General features: G+C 39.4%; 1 protein-coding gene across 2 annotated transcripts in view; it reads left to right on the top strand.

Annotated features, from left to right (window-relative positions):
• NKAIN2 (sodium/potassium transporting ATPase interacting 2) overlaps positions 1-18,440 on the top strand; it is a 529,566-nt gene extending 511,126 nt beyond the window's left edge. For both annotated transcript variants that reach the window (XM_005487754.4, XM_074537869.1), the window contains 2 exons: positions 4,519-4,600; positions 9,792-18,440. In XM_005487754.4, the coding sequence (XP_005487811.2) occupies positions 4,519-4,600; positions 9,792-9,801 (92 nt within the window). In that variant the 3' untranslated portion in view covers positions 9,802-18,440. The remainder of the gene's footprint in view (positions 1-4,518; positions 4,601-9,791) is intronic.
• Positions 18,441-19,267: the final 827 nt, after the last annotated feature.

Raw genomic sequence — 19,267 nt, 5'->3', positions numbered from 1 at the left:
TGGCATGTCAGTGACAGGGGTAGTGCCTGTGGGATAAGAGATTAAAAAAGGGAAAAAAAATTGCATGATAACTCCAGTTGAAGAGTGGAATGGAGTGAGAGCAACAACCCTGCAGCCCAGGGAGGGCCATGGGGGAGCAGAGATCCACCCCAGCCCATGCAGGACCCCAGGCAGAGCAGGTGGGTGCCCAAAGGAAGCTGTGGCCCTGTGGGGAGCCCGTGCTGGATCAGGCTCCTGTAAGGATCTGTGGCCCCAAGGAGAGAGGAGCCCACACCAGAGCAGGGCTGCTGGCAGGACTTGTGACCCTGAGGGGGCACCCACTGGAGCAGGCTGTGAAGAGCTGCATCCCAAGGAAGGGACCTATTGGAGCAGTTCATGAAGAATTACAGCCTGTGGGAGGAATTCACATTGGAGAAGTTTTTGGAGGACTGTCTCCCATAGGAGGGACCCCACATTGAAGCAGAGGAAGCATATAAGGAGATCTCCCCCTGAGGAGGAAGGAGCAGCAGAGAGACTTGTGATGAACTGACCACAACCCCCATTCCTCATTCCCCGATGTCACTGGGGTGGAGAAGGCAGAGAATCAGGAGTTAAACCTGGGAAGAAAGTTTAATATTTGGCATTATTTCTCATGATATTGCTCTTCTTTGGTAATAATTCAAGGTTATCTTACCTGTGATGATAATTGCTGAGTGAACTCTCCCTGTGTCTGTCTGGACCCATGAACCTTTTGTTACATTTTCTCTCTCCTATTCATCTGAGGAGGGAAGCAACAGAGTGGCTTTGGTGGACAACTGGTGTTCATCCAGGGTCAAACCACCACAAAAGCAATTGTATTTTGTTTGTAAGTTCATGTGTGCTTTTACTAAAGTGAAACACAGCATGAGCCTCTTGTGATATCAGTGACATGTAAGATGAATGTACGGTAGAGTAGTCAAAAAAAGTGTTTGATGTACGAGGCTAGGGATGGACACCTCTGTACTGATTCAGCTAATGAGCCTTGTTTTATTCATCTGATGTTATGGCTGCCAGGAATGTATCAGTTGTATGACATTTCAGTGACCTTTCAGGCACAGCCAGGATAAAATGCCTGCAGAAAGGGCAGCCTGCTGCATGCTTTAAGAAACCAGCTCAGAGTCCACAGGGAGCTTTTAGCACAGTCTGGACACCACGGGGTTCGCAGTGCTGAGAAGCAGCTGCCTTGCTGCTTGAAGAAACCTTGCTGCAAACAAATTGATGAAATCCTTTTGTGCTGGAGTTCACTTTCTATTACCTCCCTTCACCTACCTTGCAAAGCTTGTTGTTGCCTGCAAGAAGCAATTGTATGTCTCCAGTGAGGTCATGGTCGTACTCGCTGCCCTGCCATCGTTTGGTTACACACATGGCAGCTTCTATAGTGAGCTGAACACAGAAATGTCTCTACAACCTTGCTTTGTTTGCAGCTTGGCAATCTGGCTTACTAACACTCTGTGCCTGCTCTGTACAGCAGGGCAAAGCCACCATGCACAAACAGGTATTCAGCACGCATCTTTCCCTCATGCTCACACAAAATAATTTTTCTCAAAGAAATCTTTTTCTCAACACATTGGTTTAGCCTTCTGAAAACAGCCCTGGAGACAAGCTTTTGCCCCACATCTAGAAAGCAGAGTGTCTATGCCTGCAGCCTACTAATAATGTTTTACAGGTTGCTTGAAATAAAATGTTCTAGGAAAGTACAAGAAGAAATGCAAAGCTGGACAAATGAGTATAAGCAATATCCCTAAAGTGACATGAGCTGACAACAGTGAGGCACTGATCCAACACAGGCATTTTCTGACTTGTGTTGTCAGGGGTCAAGAGTAACAAAAAGAGAAGAAAATTGGGCAAGCAAACAACAAACCATACCTGCAGCAAAACATACGTCCATACTTTTTTCTGCAATCTTTGTATTTGAATTGTGGGGGTTTTTTTTCTCCCAGCCTAGCACTTCACTAAACAATATTCTTCATTTTCTGCCTGTAAACTTAGTATGTTCCCATAGACATGATAACATTTTGATAAAGGTATTCTGATGGTTACAGACATTGATTAAGTGGAATGCAACAAATAGCATTTGTCTTTATTTCAGCAAGATATTGACATTATAAAAGGTTTTGTAAGAAGTTCAGGAAAGTACTGTCCAGATGCAATCAGCATAGGTGGAGTGCAGAACTGTTTAAAATTCTATTTGAAATGTAGTTACAAAGCAGATGGGACATTTCAGAACCTCAGCTAGGGAAATAATTCTCTTCATTATTTTTATTAACAACAATGAGGATAGAAGAGAAAATATGTGTAAAAATTTTAAGATTAAACTAGACTGGGAAGGGTACAAGCACTTGTGAATATAGGATTAGAAGTCAAAATAATCTTGAGAAGTAGCTTGAAATCAAGAAGGTGAAATTCAGTACAGACAAGTGCAAAAGAACTCCTGTGGGAAAGAATCAATCATCTTCAAATAAAATATAGACTAGGCTAGGCTACAGTTAGTGTCAAAACAAAAAATAAAGGGCTGATTATTAAGCATTTGTGTGATGATGTTGAAAAAAGAAATTGGAAACCAAACCCAAATGACACAAAACAAGAACAACAAAAACAAGGAAAAAAAAATCCCAACCAAACATACAAACCCCAGAACCTACTGAATTATTTCAGGTAGTGAACAGAAGACTGTATGGCAGTTGTCCCAGTAAATCCTGATTTGTGCACCCCACTGTAAGAAAAACATAAGTAAACTGAGGAAGTATCTTCAGGATTCAAAATGTAGAGGCTTGCACAACATGAGCTGTGAAAAAAATTTGAAATAACTAGGTTTGCTTAAACCTGAAAACAATGGATGGTGTGAAATACATTTTTTAAAGGTTTAAAAAGTTATAAGAGAAAAAAATGCCTCATTTTTCTTCATATCCATAGGGAGAAAAGGCCAAAATATAGATAAGTAGTTAATTTGCAGGAAATTACATTTAAATTAGACATTAGGAAATTAGGCACAGGGAAAAGCAACACGGAGAGGCTACAGAACCTCCTTCATTAGAGATGTCAGGGATTAATTTAGTAACACATCTTTCTGGGATAGGAATACACATAATGCTGCTACAGGGCACAGAAATGGCTAAATTATTTCTGCAGGGGCCATCCTTGCCAGCAAAGAATGACTTTATGACAGATTCAACATGTGTGCAGTTGCAATGGAGACATACTGTACCCAGGCAGTCCAGTGTTTTAGTAGCTCTTTGCTTGCAGAGTAAGTGGTAAATGGAGGCATATAAGAATTTGATATTTTGGTAAATATCTGGAATGGCTGAAACTGTATTGATAAGTGTGACTAAGTGTGGCACAAATTGGGGGGTACCTTAGTATTAAAACAACTTTATAAATGCAAGTGTTAAGGAGTCCAACCACTGTGGAATTTTTCAAACCATGTAAATTTACTTTTTTGTTGTTTGTGACTGTAACTGCATTTTAGATCTACAAGAAGTTGTTTTCTATCAAATAGCCTTTTCTTTTTCTTTTTTTCTCTTTACTTTTAATGTACACAGAGCCAGTCTGTCAGTAGCATTGACCAGACGTGAAAAATGCACTTCCATACCTGAACTCTTTGGTGCTTTTCTATCAAAGTAAAGTCCAATTCAGACCTGTGATGTAAGAGACAATACTTCAGGGACAAGAACTGCTCCCAAATAACCCCTATAAGCCGATAGTTGAGTCTCCTGGGACAAAGGAAGCAAATGGCACCATTTTACCTGTGCAAAGAAAGTGTTTTAGCAGAGATATAGGGGTCTTGGGCTCAGCTGAGATTGAATTTTCCTGGAAATTGTTTAAAACAAACATGAGAAGGCCATCAGAAGCTGGCAATTGTGTGAATTAATAAATAACTCCCACCCTACAACCTTCTTGCAGACCTTCAGCATCTTGTGAGAAATGCTGGTTTCCTTACATCTGTGAAGTTTCATCTCAGATAAATTGTTCCAAATCTCTGTTCATGCATTTCAACCCAAATGTCAAAACAGGGAATCAGAGAAACTTCTGTCTCTGAGACAGAGTTGGATCAATGCACTCTCTCCTCTACATCCTCTGCTGAGCCATGGTATGACAGCAAGCCAGCCACAGTAATCAGTCAGAAGCATTCATGCCCATAAATAAATGGTTTTCAGCAGTTGTAATGTCTAAATAGCATGTTGTGTTGTATTAGTGAGGTGGTCTACTTGAAAAAGAGGGATGTGTGGTTATTTCTGGTGGAAAGATGGTTGTTATAAATGCTTTACTGTTTTTATGTGGTTTTAAAATTGAATGGATTTTAAAAGGAAAGGGAAAAAAGGGATACTTTGCCTTTCTTTACTTTTTTACTGTTTTTCTGTATCTTCCCAATTAGCTGGTCTAATATTAACAGATTATTAGAGGACCTGTCAAAAATAATCTGTGTACTGGGTGGTTCTTGAATGATAATGCCTATCAGTTCTGAAAAGATGTTGCTAATGAAAGCAATTTCTCCCCTTTCAGTTGATTTCATAGGTGGATTTGACTCTTATGGCTATCAAGGTCCACAGAAGACATCTCATTTACAGCTGCAGCCCATGTATATGTAAGTACTTAACTTCTAGGATATTCAGCAGAGTGGCAGCCTGATATTAAAGGATCATTAAGCTGAAAGATGGCATGACTTAAAAATTTGGAATAGTCAGAAGCCTTTTTTGATGGACTGAATTCAAGTTACACTTAGGAACCAACATTACTCTTGTGTTGAATTAGAATGATTTCTTAGGGCACGATATCATGTGTCACAGTTTTTCAAACAGCATCCAGCTCTCACCTGATTTTTCCCTATTTTCATTCAGGCAGATTCCACTCAGAGACAGCGACAATTTGGTGTAGAAAAAACACTAATCATATGTGACAAACCTTGGCTGTGAAAAAAAGTGGATTTTTATGAAGTTTTATTAAAAGTTCAGAAACTTGCTAATTTAGTGGATGCATTTAGCATTTGTCTTACCAGAGCATCTGTTCACCAAGGCACCTCTGTACCTCATTTCCAGTTTCCACATTTAAAAAAGCCGAAACAAATGTAACAACATATGGCTTTTAAAACTAGTTTGAATAGAAGACAGTATTTTACCTAACCATTGAGTGACAACTCCATGGTAGAGTGCAATCTGATATGTTTGGGAGTTAAATGAACAAACAAATCTCAGCTCATACACACAGCTGGAGTATATTCACACTAGAGCTGATGCACAACCATAGACCAGCCCAGGAACAATCGTCTCCAAATCAACTGAAATGCAGAACAGTCCTGACTGCCCAGATAAATCTTACCTCACTGCTGCAGCCTTTGGAAATATTTTTTATTTGCCATCAATGCCCTACACACTAAAAGCACAGCACCTCACAACTCATAAAGGGGCAACAGTTACATTTTTTCCTTTGTTTCTCATCTGAACATTTCTTTTGTGGAAAAGAACTAAGTTCAAGCAAACAGTAGCCATCCCAACACACAATTCCACTCACCTTTGAATGCAATTTCATTTCTTCGGATTAGTGGAAGCAAGTCTACTAATGGATTAGTGTATTTTTGAATGGAATCTTGCATTTACTCCTTTATCAGTGGCACAATCTGTTCTGTGTTGGTGTTTGGAACTGGGCCCTTCAGGAGCTTTGCTAGGAGCTTTTTAATAATCTCAAATTACAATGGTGCATATCTCCAATGTCGTCTCAGCTTCAGCTTCCCATCTGTCTGTGCTCAAGTAAATATTTTTCACCTGCACTTTTGGCACAGTGCTGCACATTTAGAAAATGTTATTTCCTTCATAGTTTTATATGAGGTACATAGGTACTTAGAACAATTCTGATCTTATCTCTTTCTCAGTATACCATACCTTGTCATCAACATATGGAGCCCTCTAGCTATTATCCCATTCTCTTTATGCTCTCAGTGTTTCTTCCAGAACAGCAGATTGCATTTACTATGCATCTTCATACTGACTGGAAAGAAAACTAGACCTGTGAAAAAAAAAAACAAAAAAGAAGGCAATAGTTTTCAGCCTGTAGCTTAGATGAAGAGATAGATGATTAATCCATGTAAACTGTGTTTTCTCTTATTCCAATGCTGCATGCTCACTGGAGTATAGGTGATTTAGCTGTCTTTAACAAGAGACAGAAAACAGAATGTGAGTGGACATTTTGTTCAATCAACCCGCAAAAATATTGCCATGTCCCAGCCACAGTCAAATAAAGACACTTCATGTTTCCCTCTGACTGTATAGTGTTTGACAGGGCTCTCTAAGTTTGCTACAATCTGTCCTTAAGAAGCTTTTATGGCATTTAGGAATACCTTTCTTTATTTGCAGCTGAGGCACACTAGTAACACATGCATATGTATTCACATTGCAGTTGCTCTGTAAATGTAGGCAGTCCATTAGGTAATGGAGTGACAAATTCGAATGTCAAATTAATCAAGTCAAGGTTTGATCTGCTTGTAGCTCTCTTTACAGCAATATTATGTATTAGAAATCAAAACATGCTGATATGACAACAGGCCTTTAAAATACCAAGTATTTTAAAGCTTTATTTGTTGGGAGGAAAGATTTGGTTCCCTACGGAGTTTGTTCCCCAAATATCACCAATATAAACCTTCACAGTATTCAAGGAAAGAAAGAAAAACAGAGAGGAGAGGAGAGGAGAGGAGAGGAGAGGAGAGGAGAGGAGAGGAGAGGAGAGGAGAGGAGAGGAGAGGAGAGGAGAGGAGAGGAGAGGAGAGGAGAGGAGAGGAGAGGAGAGGAGAGGAGAGGAGAGGAGAGGAGAGGAGAGGAGAGGAGAGGAGAGGAGAGGAGAGGAGAGGAGAGGAGAGGAGAGGAGAGGAGAGGAGAGGAGAGGAGAGGAGAGGAGAGGAGAGGAGAGGAGAGGAGAGGAGAGGAGAGGAGAGGAGAGGAGAGGAGAGGAGAGGAGAGGAGAGGAGAGGAGAGGAGAGGAGAGGAGAGGAGAGGAGAGGAGAGGCATAATCATGGCTTTCCAAGCCATAATCATGTCCATCCAGGATACAACTGTACCCATGTATGTCCATATATGTGTATTCATATAACTATTTCCATAATTTTATCAGTTGCTACACAATGTCTTTGGATTCATAGGCAACAGAAGATATATTAAGCATAATATATGGAAGATATATTATCATCCCATCTAATTCCGGCAGAAGATCAAGAAAATACAGAGATCACTTTTTGCCAGCACTGCATCCTGTCCTATTCAGACTCACATTGGGCACATCTCATATGGAGCTCTGGATTTATTAGAGAAATTGAACAGGAGACAGGTGCCTTTAAATCATCTGATAGCTAACTATATGCAGAAGCACAACAGCAGTTTGTTCTCTATGCTGTGGTGTGCTGGGCATGCTGCAAAATGGAAGGAGAGCATATGGCCTCCTCTTTGAAGAGCTCACCAAAACAATATCACCTTCTAATGGTTGTTCAGATTCTTTCAAAATACAAATTTCAACATGTAGTTCAGTAATACAGAACAGAGAAGCCCCTATATATTTACCAGATTGATTCATACGCAGAACTAGTACAAATCTTAAAGGCATCCAGAATTTTGTGTTAGGTCTCAGTCATTATCCACTGCTTGCTGATATGAATTGATTTAATGGATTGCAATGACAGAAGTCCTTCAATAGAAACTTATTTCTTTGGAAAGTCAGACAGTTTTTCATCTAAGTGATTGAAATCAATTTTAAGTCCTTTATACATGCACTATTTACCTATTCTTCTGAAGGAATGCTGGGTTTACTAATTGCTAACTGTTAAGACATACTGTTTTGTAACCAGTTCTTCCTGTGTGCTAAAGTTAGGACTTCATTTTGTTAATGTGGAGGTTATATTGAACCAACTTACATGTGCAAATTTTATTAATTTATTCAGGCTTCTCATATTTACATTTTTATTCTGTCATCAGGATTATTTCATCTAAAGATTTATTACTTTTTATTTGTGATTTTCATCAATCAAGCTCTACTTTTCAGAACATTCTAATTCAGTTTAAACACACATAGTTGCTTTCTGTGGTGTTTCATCAGTTATGCAAAACTACCCTAAATGAACAGGATATCTAAGGAAAAGAAGAACCTTGGTTTCTGAAAAAGAAATATTATGTTTAGATAGTTAATTAAAGTGACTATCTCTAGCTACTGTTACCTTTAATAGTCTAGAATTATTAGATTCAGACTCACATTGAAGTTTTTTTCCTCTATGTTTTAGGCTTTAAATTCCAATCAAAGTTTTCCTTATCACCTCTTCCAATTTAATATTTAATTTAAATCAGTTTACTTTTTAAAGTGAAAAATATATGCAATTTAAAACTATGCTTGGGGAAGAGTTCTTATGGTGACATTTCTCTACCTGTTATAAATGGGATTTTTTTATTATTTAAGTGCCAACAGTGTGCTCTATGCTGTCCAAGCCAAGAAGCCTAGACAGTCCCTTCAAAATGAATACGCTTTTTGAACAGAACGGGATGCTCATGTACCTCCTTGCAGTGTGGCCACAGCTGATGTACTCAAAAGCAGCTTCCGGGCATTCTGTGCCGGAGATGCCAGTGCTCATTTCCAGACCATGGGAGAAGGACACAATAAGATGGCGGAAATCAATTGTCAAGTCAAAATTCTCCTCATGGGAGGTGACGGAGGAAGGTGACTAAACACTCCCTGACACTGATTCTGCTGCACATGAAAAAAAACAGTGGTAGTTGTGGAACAAGACTGCACTGCATGATCACTGCTCTAAAAACAGTAGGAAGGAGGGAGGGGAGAGAGATCTTTCTTTATGTTCTTCACATTGAACTTGTTTGTTCGAGAAAAGAAGAAGTGAAGCAAAAAAACCCCATGCATGTCTGATGTTGATGCCTAATGCACTGGAGAAATTGCTCAAAAGCAGTGCAGCCCTGAAGTGAAGCATGCTTTCCTCCTATTGTGAAGCCTAAGAATATTTGCAGTATCTGTATTCCTGCACGCACACACACACACACACACACACATATAGGCATTTGTCTAGATAATTGCACAAACTGAAAGCGCTACCTACTTCACCATTCACTGAAAGTATAAATGAAACACAAAACAAAAAAAGACACTAAAACTAGCACCTTGAGTATAACCACCATGACACTCCACATGTTCACGCAGTACAAACTTCTGTGTAATTATCACCTCATGTTTTGGGATTCAGACACATTTAAATAACCTACCACCTGAGCTTTCACTATCAACAAACAACATCCTGTCAATTTTAGACTGAAAGCTTTAGTTACAAAACATGGGTTTGGGACAATACTGTTAAGGTGGCCGGGCTGTGGCGCTTGCACAGGGTCTCTGCTTTGTGAGTGAGCTGTGGGCAGCTTTCCCCTGCACCTGCAATCCAGCCCTTCTGCCCTCATACCATGTCACTTCTTGGTTTTACAAAGACAGCTACGTATCTGATGGATTATATAAATCAGGTCATATTCCAGTTGACCCATGGACATACAGTAAAGATTATAATTAAATATAACTCCTGCCTAAGATTGTTTAGAAAACTTGTGCTGACTTCTCTAACAATGTTCCAGAGAAAGCCAAGGCAGTTACTTGAGTAAACACTTTGTCTTTCTGTCCTCTTCATCCCACGTGTATCTGAACTGGTTTGTGGATTACACTTGCTTGCAAAAGGGCACCAGAGCAGCAGGGCAGGGATTAGAAAAGTATATCCTGGATTATAAATATTGTTCTTTCTCTGTCTTTCTTCTAGGTCAAAGTAAATATGGGGACTATTCAAGGTGGGCTAGAGGACCTGTTCAAAAATCTCTTTCAGGATGGCCTCCTGGTTCTTCAAAGAGAAAAGAAATTCCATTTTTGTGCTAAAAATATTGTATAAAAACTGATTGAACAGTGAGACAGAAAACAGAGACCTGCAGCCTCTCTTTCTAACAGGTACTAAAGGAGACGCCCCAGAACCCCTCCTTGAACCTCCTGCCTCTCAGCACCAGAGGGACACAGCAGAGGCATTGGTGCCACCTTTTGTCCCCTTTTTTTCCCTTGGCCACCGCCACCATGGCCCATCTGGATTAAGACATGAACCCAGCCCACTCAGTGCTGTGGGAGCCTCCTCCACACTCCGGGCCGCGTTGAGTCTCCTCAGTCAACAACACTGAAACACCAGGATGACCTTGCAGCAGAAGTCAATAGACAGCGCATTGTTTGCCCTGAAGGCTGTACAGTTCATACTTGCCTTAACCCAACTGCGTTGCACATTAGAGAAACTACGTGCAAGCTTTCTGAAGTTAACATGCTGCTGTTAATTCTGAACGATTTCTAAGTCAGTGGTTTTCTTTTGTTTGGTTTTGCTTTGTTTTCATGTCAGGGAATAAGGCTCTGTTGCTCCATGGCTCCAGAGCAACCAAGTAGAAAACTGCCAGCTGTCTGATAAGTGCTTTACTTTTGGGGCTCCACAGTGGTCAAGAAATAGTTTATAATGATTAAAAAGAAAAATAAATAAAGAAATAACTGAGAACCTTTTGGGGTCAAGATGGGGAAAGGGGTAACAGAAACTAATAATTGAACCTACTGGAAATAAGCAGCAGAAACAGTGCTTCTTAATCCCGCTGGTTTTATTTATCGCACTGTAGGTGCTTTTATAGCTATCTCTAAACATCTTTTACTAACTACAGAGACATCTGCAGATTTCTATGAACAAAGGCCAACTGAATATGTACTATCTATGTTTACTCTTTTATATCTGATTTCAACTAAAAATTCTCTGTAAGTGAGCTTTTTTTTTTCCTAATTGCACCATAAGGGATCCACATATTTTATTTCTTGATTTTGGTTGGAGAGGGCAGGGAGGGACTAGTTGAGTTGAAGAAATACTGAAGACCTTTTTGTGGTATATTTGGGGGATCTGTCGTGTGTTAGAACGTGTATTTTATCTTCCTGTATTATTGTGGCTGAAAAAAAACCCTCTGTGCTGTTACGTAGTTGGCAACAAGATGCCTTTGGGAATTTTGCTAGTAGGTCAATGTGTATATGAAATACTCTGAACTCCTAGGAACATATGTTTTATTCTACATCTGATCTGTACTTTCAAGAACGTAGATGGCTTTCACTAGGAAAACCCAATATTTTGCTCAGGTTTTTCAGAAACTTGGATTGTCATTGTTTCTTTGCTCAGACCTTGCATAGACAAACGCACGCACCTGCCACACCTGAGGTGACCATGTAGCTTTTGAGGGCAAGAGGGAAGGTCAGCGCTTGGAAATGCTCAAGGCAGCCCTGAGCAAGTCCCTTTTCCCTGCTGGCCAAACCCTTGCTCCAGCAGCCTCACACCACTCACCCATCCCTGTACAAGCCAGTGCCCTTTGCTGTGTCTGCATGGATGTACAGTGTCACAAGCAGCAACTCTGGACAATGACAGAGGAACAGGCATTCACCAGTGAAAACAAGACACGGGACATGTTCAGGAACTATACCTACATTGATTCAGTGAGATTTATATAGATATAGATAGATATATATATATGTAAGTGTGTGGAGGTGTGTGTATGTCTATGTATATAAAATACACAGGACTAACTATTTTGGGGGCTGCATCACCCAGGAAGATTCTGATGCAGTGGACCAAGGGTTCCCATCTCAGATACTGCTGGGAATTTCATGCATGAAACATGAATGTCCCCTAGGCCTGATCCTGTAAAGTATTCATTGCTGATTTGGATCTCAAATTTAAATTTTCATACTTGAGTACCTGAAAATATGAGTTCCTACTGGGTAGAGATGCTTTTCAACCCTTGGAAACCCCATGCAACTTCCAAGTGACAGGCTGAAATTTCCCATAACTTGCAAAACTAAAAAAGTTTCAACTTTTCTGTGATCTTAAATATAGCAGATGTACAGTATTAAACACAATGAAGAGGTTTAAATGGGATGAAAATGTCATAACAGGTTATTTTATCTTTCCCTGTATACCAGTTAATCAAAATGATATTTCTATAAAAATCATTTTTTAACATGAAAAGAAACCAGTTTAGGCACCTAAGCAGCAATCCAATTTTCAGAAGATAATTTTTCATACCTTTCAGTGATTTCCCATGGAACAGCGGCTACTGGTAGTTAGCAATTTTAGAAGTCAGACGATTTAATGAAGTGTCTGCACGTAGCTTATAGGCCTGATTTTAAATTAGAAAATTTTGGCCTTAATTTCTCTGTGTCTTAGTCTTCCCATCCATAATACAGAATAATATGTGCCTCACAGGCTTTTTGTGAGGTCTGAATTGTTAATGTTTGTAAAATGCTTAGGAAATAGGAAGCACATCTAACTACTATGGATTGCAATATAAATGTGTATTCATATATTACATATAGAGTAGATACACACACTCACATACACACAGTATATATATATATATATATACACACATACATACCTATATGAAGTTGGTATTCATAACCTTGCTTAAGTTGCAGTTAGAGCACCACCATTAAAAACGTTAGGACTGTTGACTACTCAACTAAATGATTAGTGGACAGATCTCTTCTGGAAGCAGTTTAGAGCACAGTAATGTGAGAATATCTGGATGGCATTTTTGATTTGTACAGCTGTATCCTCCTCAAAATCCAGTAAAGAATGTTATTTTTCTAGGCTGGGCTTTTGTTATAAACTAAAATATTCAGAAGGCAAGAGATACAATCCAAATGTGTCTTTTTTCCTTTCTTTTTGGCATTTGTTAATTCTGAATGTATTTTTAACAAAAGTGATTTTTTTGACTTACTAGTGTAATTTGCATTTAAAAAAAAATAAATGGAAAAATATAGGTTTCCAAGCTATTCATGGCCCCCTGCTGCTATTCAGAACTTACAGGAAACTCAGAATTACTCTTCCCAGCTGAGCAACAATGCAGGATAAAGAATCCTATTACATTTACATGATGACAATCCCGATCTGTGCAGTGCATGGATGTGACAGCCCTGAATAGAAATTGCCAGGTCATGACACCATTTTAACGCTGTCATATGTACCAGGTATTTTCATTATCACTGACACTAAAAGGTTTCTTTTACAAGGCTGACTGCAACAGACTCTACTTAGAAAACAGGACTGGTTTTTGCCCACTCATCAGGAATTTTAAGCCCATGATAGGTATAGAGTTGCCAACAGTGTTAAGTATTGCAAAAATAATACTTGTTAAGAATGAGCTGTGTAACATGGATATTTCCTCTGCATTCATATTCTTTTATATGCTATTTATTGTCCCTACACTGGAATGATGGAATCCTGTTTTAGGAAAAATGTTTATAGAGCTCACATATATTGACAGCTTGCCTGAGGTCATTTAATAAAGGTGGAGCAGAATTATATAAATTTTGAAATACTCAGTCATGCTCTCTTAGGATGACTCCTTAGAAAGAGAGTTCTTTCGTTAGGACTTTTTAGGTCTTCATAATAGTGCAAGTGATACTTTTCAGTCAGGTAAGGAGAAATGGTTTGTGCTCCACCTGCTAAATCTAAGTACTGTTGACAATATTCCACTGCTGCACAGCATTTTGATAAAGTGTCGCACAGTTATCTATTGATTGCTGGATGTCTCCAGATAGGAATGGCCATTAACTCAGTGTCTGAGGCCTTTCATCACTGGCATGCTCACCTTCCATTTGAGCACACTGATAGTAGACCAAGCAAAACTCCACACTGTGAATCACTCCACCTTGCAATATTTTCATTTCCAGTCCTCTGTTTTAGTTTTAAAGGCAAATACTATAGCCCCATTAATAGTCTATGTGTATGTATTGCTTGCTGACTGTCTACTGGTGAGTAGCTGAGATGAAAGTGATGGACTTCTTGAATTTGTTCCCTAGCTATTCTGAATCTGGCTTTTTCCCAGCACGTGTGGATTGACAGCAGACACTAAAGGTAAGCCAGGTGTTGTTGAAGAACCAATACATAGCAGTACTGCAGACAGCACTGCGTCCACTGCTCCTTGGAGAAAGATGAAGACAGTTGTTAAGCTAATTGGTCTGCTTCAAGCTATGTGCAGTATTAAATGCAATTACAATGCATAAAAGAAACTGCCCTTTAGACTGCAATTACTCATTCACATACAGAAGTGGCACAGCACAGAATCAGTAAAAGAGATTTTCCTCCTGTAGTCACCAATATGCTTCATCTCCTGACATGGATTGGAGAAATCAGCTCTGTTTGATCTCATGTCCTGACAAGTCCCTCTGTTCAGACCTTCAACAAGAGAAGCAATTACAGCTAGTTAAAGTTGAGACCTTGGCACAGCTGAGTGGTTTAGGAAGATACTGTACCAAATGTGAAGTTCTAAGTAGCACCATGCATACATTTGTTGCACATCTCTCTCCATACGTACAAAAGAAGGGTCTTTTAAAAATGCACTTTTCCTTTATCTCTCAGAAACCAATTGAAACAGATTATGTCTTTTACAAGTGTCTTCCAAAATCCTGCCAAGATCACAAAAGATCACTTTTTATTTTTCAATAAAAAGTCCAATAAAAACACCAATTTTTCTGCTCTCTGTTGAGTAGAAGACGTAGCTTTTGGGACTTCCAACTGCCTTGAGATTATTATTGTGGATAGATAGAAGCACTATGAAACATGAGAAACATGAGAATTAAAAAATAAATAATGTTTGTGGTCATCTCTGATTCAAAATTATATCTCTACAAAAGCCATGCTTCTCCATCCATCAATGGAAAAGGGTCTTTATTGCCATCTGGTACCTTATCATTTTCCCAGCTTTGCCTTTGTCCTGATGGGAAATAGGTTATGGGGAGCTTAAGGTGAAGAGGCATGTTCACATCCAGCATGTGCTCTCGAAAAGCCCCCAGTTCTGCCACACAGACATTTCACACCTAGTTAATTTCTCTCTCTCTGTCACCATCTTCTCATGCCATTCTCACTGTCTCTCTTCCTGAACACAGCCCCAAATACCCTCCCAAAATTACGTACTGCTCTTTGTCACGCCCATTGCTTCCAACTCACATAAAGGTGGCAATGGCAGCCGTGGAGGAGTGTCACTGAGGATGGGTGCAAAATGACAAGAAGAGGAAGCACAAGGTTATGTACATTCTCAAAAAGCCCCAGACAGGGAGACATTTAACCAAATGTAAAGGTTGGCAGCATTACAGAAGCCAGGAGACGCAGCAAGCCCTGGCTGGAATCATAATTCCATTTGCTAAAGCTATAGCTCACTAAGTACAGAGAAAGTCATAAATATCCAGAGCTACAAAAGGCACAGGTGAATTAGAAGAAATTAATAAAAAATGTTTGTGAACACATTTACTGGATTAGATTCACGTTTCCTTTTCTCCAAGAATTTTCTCAGGATTGTGTTTTTCCCCCTTGCAAACATTTAGATAGTTGATTTCTTTGCATGCAGGTGAATATTTTGTTCCTAGGAGAGCACACAAATATGTGAAATTGCTTTAATTTGCATAGTATTCTCCATATTGATGCATCTGTGTGCATTTGTGGTAAATGTTGGCTCAGTTCACTCAGTCACACATACATGCACACATACACACACACCTGTTATGTGGCTATATTTTATGGTGGAGATACATAACCACACACAGTCTCTCACCTTTTCTGCTTAGCTTTTCCTGTCCCTCCTCTCAAGATATTAAAAGTCCTATGTGTTTATTTTCTAGACAGGGATTTGGTATACAAAAATTATTATTTCTGATAATTACTGGATGTACAAGCATGGTGCAATCTATGAATAGAGTAAATAAGACAGTCCTTTCTACAAAGGATTTATGTGATAAATAAAGCAAGTTAATGAGAACATTTCAAGCAGGAAAAAAAAGAAAAATATGATCTCACATTCCCCCCCCCGCTGTTAAACTTCAGTTAGTCAAAGAAGTGGGTGACAAAAAAAATTCAGAAAAAGGAGAAGGTGATACAGTTATTTACAGCATTACATATAAGAATTAAGTAAAAGAATCAGCCAGCTATATCTTACTAGGATATCCAATTAATCTATGGTAGCTCCATATGGACATATTATATCTTATTTTACATTTTAAAGGCATTTAAAACAGTAGCTATGGAAGAAGTACAAACATCAAAGGGATTGCATATTGATGTAATCACAAAAGGTTGATGGATTGATTCAATTAATCAGTGACTCATTTCTAAGAGTTCTGCAGGGATTTATTTACCAAACACTTACATTGTTTATTTTGCTCTCTGGACGGTTTGTATAGTGTCATTTTTCTTCATTATTCTTCTTGTTTCATTCATCAGTTTCTGACAAATGTTTTCATGCTGATATGTGGCATGTTAGGCATGTAAATTGTCTACACTTACTGATTTAAAGCAGTGCACTCCAAACTCTCAGGATCTGAGAACTTTTGTTTATTTCCCTCAGGTCCTGAGAAACACTAGCCATCTATAATTAATATAAAGATGTGTTTTCCATTTAATCTTTGCTTTTAGTGTCTGCTCAACATGGCAAAGATGTAAGGTCTTTTCTAGTGTAACCTCCTGCTTAAACTTTAGAGAGAAACTTACTAGGAAAAACATTTTGAACACTCTTGACAGTAAATAGAATAACTGTTCCCTCTTTGGTTTTCCTTATGTTTTGTAGTTCAAATCCAGGAAAACAATGCAAGAATGTTTTAAGGAGGCCAGCACTTTCACGATGGTTTCCATAAGTTTAGATAAGATTTTACAAGGGCAAGAAGTGATAGGACAAGGGGGAATGGCTTTAAAAATGAAAAAGGGAAGCTTAGGTTAGACATTAGGAAAAAATGCTTTCCTTTGAGGATGGTGAGGCACTGGAACAAGTTGCCTGGAGAAGTGATGGATTCCCCATTCCTGAAAGTGTTCAAGGCCAGGTTAATGCTGAGCGAATTGGCACAGACAGGAAAACAAAGGCAACCATCAAACCACAGCTGAAATGCAAAGACTGTATTTATTTCATTGTCTTGCTTACAATGCATTCCGAGCAGCAGAGACACACAGGGACACAGGCTCCATCCTGCTTTAGTTCATCCCAGCAGGCAGCAGCAATCCAGTCTAGTGAAAAGTCTCCCTATTCATGGCAGGGGTTTTGGAACTAGATGATCTTTAGGTTCCTTCAAACTCACATCATTTCATGGTTCTATGATTTTCTCTTTTAATGTTGTCGCAGCATGTCTTTCAAAGTCAATACATAGAGATGGCCAAATTTGGACAAGTCACAGATTTCAAAATGGCAGATATTGGGCATAATAGAGGTCTGTGAAAGATGAAGAACTGAAACCAAAAGGAAACCATTCTTTGAAAGTGTTGAGTCTCATTTGGGCAAATATTTTTATTTTAAACTCTCAAGAACCCTGAACAGCTCTTTTTTTTTTTTTTTTTTTAATTAACATATTAATTGCATGCATACATGCAGCATGGGTGTGATTTACAGGCATCTTCAGCAGTGGTCAAATTCTTCACTTTTAGGTGGCTAGGAACAACTCCTCAGGAAAAGTGAAAGACCATAGACCCAGTGACAAGTGCCCTGGCAGTCTGCATCATGGGACAGCCCTTCCCCAATGGATTTAGAAAACTCCACCCTACCTATTAAACCAACTGTAACAGACAGATGGAGACAGGCACCTCTCAGTGATAGCGGGTGACACACACAGAAACACAGGACATTCCCTCTGAACATCAGCAAACTCTTTCTTACTGTCAGAGTCACCGAGCACTGGCACAGATTGCCCAGAGAGGTGGTGGGGTCTCCATTCTTGGAGACTGTCAAATCTTGATTGGACTTGGTCCTGGACAATGCTCTGTAGGTGGCCCTGCATGAGCAGGGTTGCTGGAGACAACAGTCACCAGAAGCACCTTCCAGCCCCAACCAATCTCTGATCCTGTGATTTGCCTCTCATTCAAGCTATATTTTTTCTCTGTTGGAAATACTCCTAGCATCTCAAAAGGACACAAAAATCATCCTTTTTAGTCTGAGGTAGTCTTGGAATTAAGCATTGGGGTGAACAAAACAGGTCTGCATATTAAGAGAGAAAAAACCCCCATCAGTTTCTACAATGCGTTGATTATTATTTTTCCCTTATTTGAGTCTCCTATAGTTGGCCAGTTGAATGAAATCCCATCTTCATTAAGGCCAGTGAGAATCTTGCTGATTGTTTCAATGAGATTTCAAGATCTCATACTTTGTGATTAAGATGTCTGAATATTTGCTATCCTTGAAAAACAAAAACTCACAGCCATTATCCTCAATAATTTTTAAATGCTCTACAAAAATTGAGATTGTTTTTTTCCCTTTTCATGCCCAGCATTTGTGAAACACATAATCTTGTGATATAAAAATTTTATCTGTACTCTTTTGTGCTGACCCATATAACTTGCTCATTGCCACATTTGTGCCAGTAAAATCTTTCCATCGTTCCCGCTCCTCTGTGTATTTCATTTCATGTAAATGAACATCACCTGGGGTATTAACACCCTGGGAGGCTTTCTGCAAAACATGAGCATTAGGGAGAAATCAAGACATTTGCATAGCTATTTAGCCAATGTGATAGTAGGAATCTGCTACATAACCTCTTTTCCCTTTATAAATACATGTTAAATATTAGTTGTAACCAGAATTCTCAGTGTATTTCACATCCTTCTTGCTTCTTGCTCAGTTGCACAGAGCTCCTCAGACTTGATAAGATTTCCATTGAGCAAACTAATTCAGCAGCAGGGAGATTTTTGCACATAAACAGAAAGAAAAAGCACCACCTCAAAAGACAGTCTAATAATATCCAGTGTTTCTAGAAATGCAATTCTTTTGCCAAAGGCATGTCTCAGTCTGGAGTTTCTCCTGTGCAAAAATGCTTCTTGTTCATTAACTTACAGCCTGAAATGCAGCTCCTGGCAAAACTCTGTCTGGGTGAGACTCCCACCCTGACAGTCACTGATGTCTACAACCCATGTTCTGCGCTGTGAAAGGATACAGATGAGAAGCTAGCAGTACTCTTTCAGGGCTGTTCCCTTGAGCTTGTCCTTCTCACACCTGATCATTGAGACTGTTGCCCCCCAACAGTCTCAGTTGTCATGGCGCATTGAGTTATTGAGCTGAACCACTGCTGAGTGCCAATTAAAATTAAGCAGGGTCTCTACATCCTCAGTGGAAAAGCATCCAGCGCTCCAGTGGTGCTGTGCCACCTGAGCAGGGGCAGATCTAGGCAAAAATGGAGTAGGGAATCCTTCAAGCAGGGGCAACCAGGAAG

The sequence above is a fragment of the Zonotrichia albicollis genome, chromosome 3 (assembly GCF_047830755.1).
Source record: "Zonotrichia albicollis isolate bZonAlb1 chromosome 3, bZonAlb1.hap1, whole genome shotgun sequence".
NCBI lineage: Eukaryota > Metazoa > Chordata > Aves > Passeriformes > Passerellidae > Zonotrichia > Zonotrichia albicollis.
The sequence above is the reverse complement of the archived record's forward strand: the minus strand, read 5'-3'. Positions and strand labels throughout refer to the sequence as shown.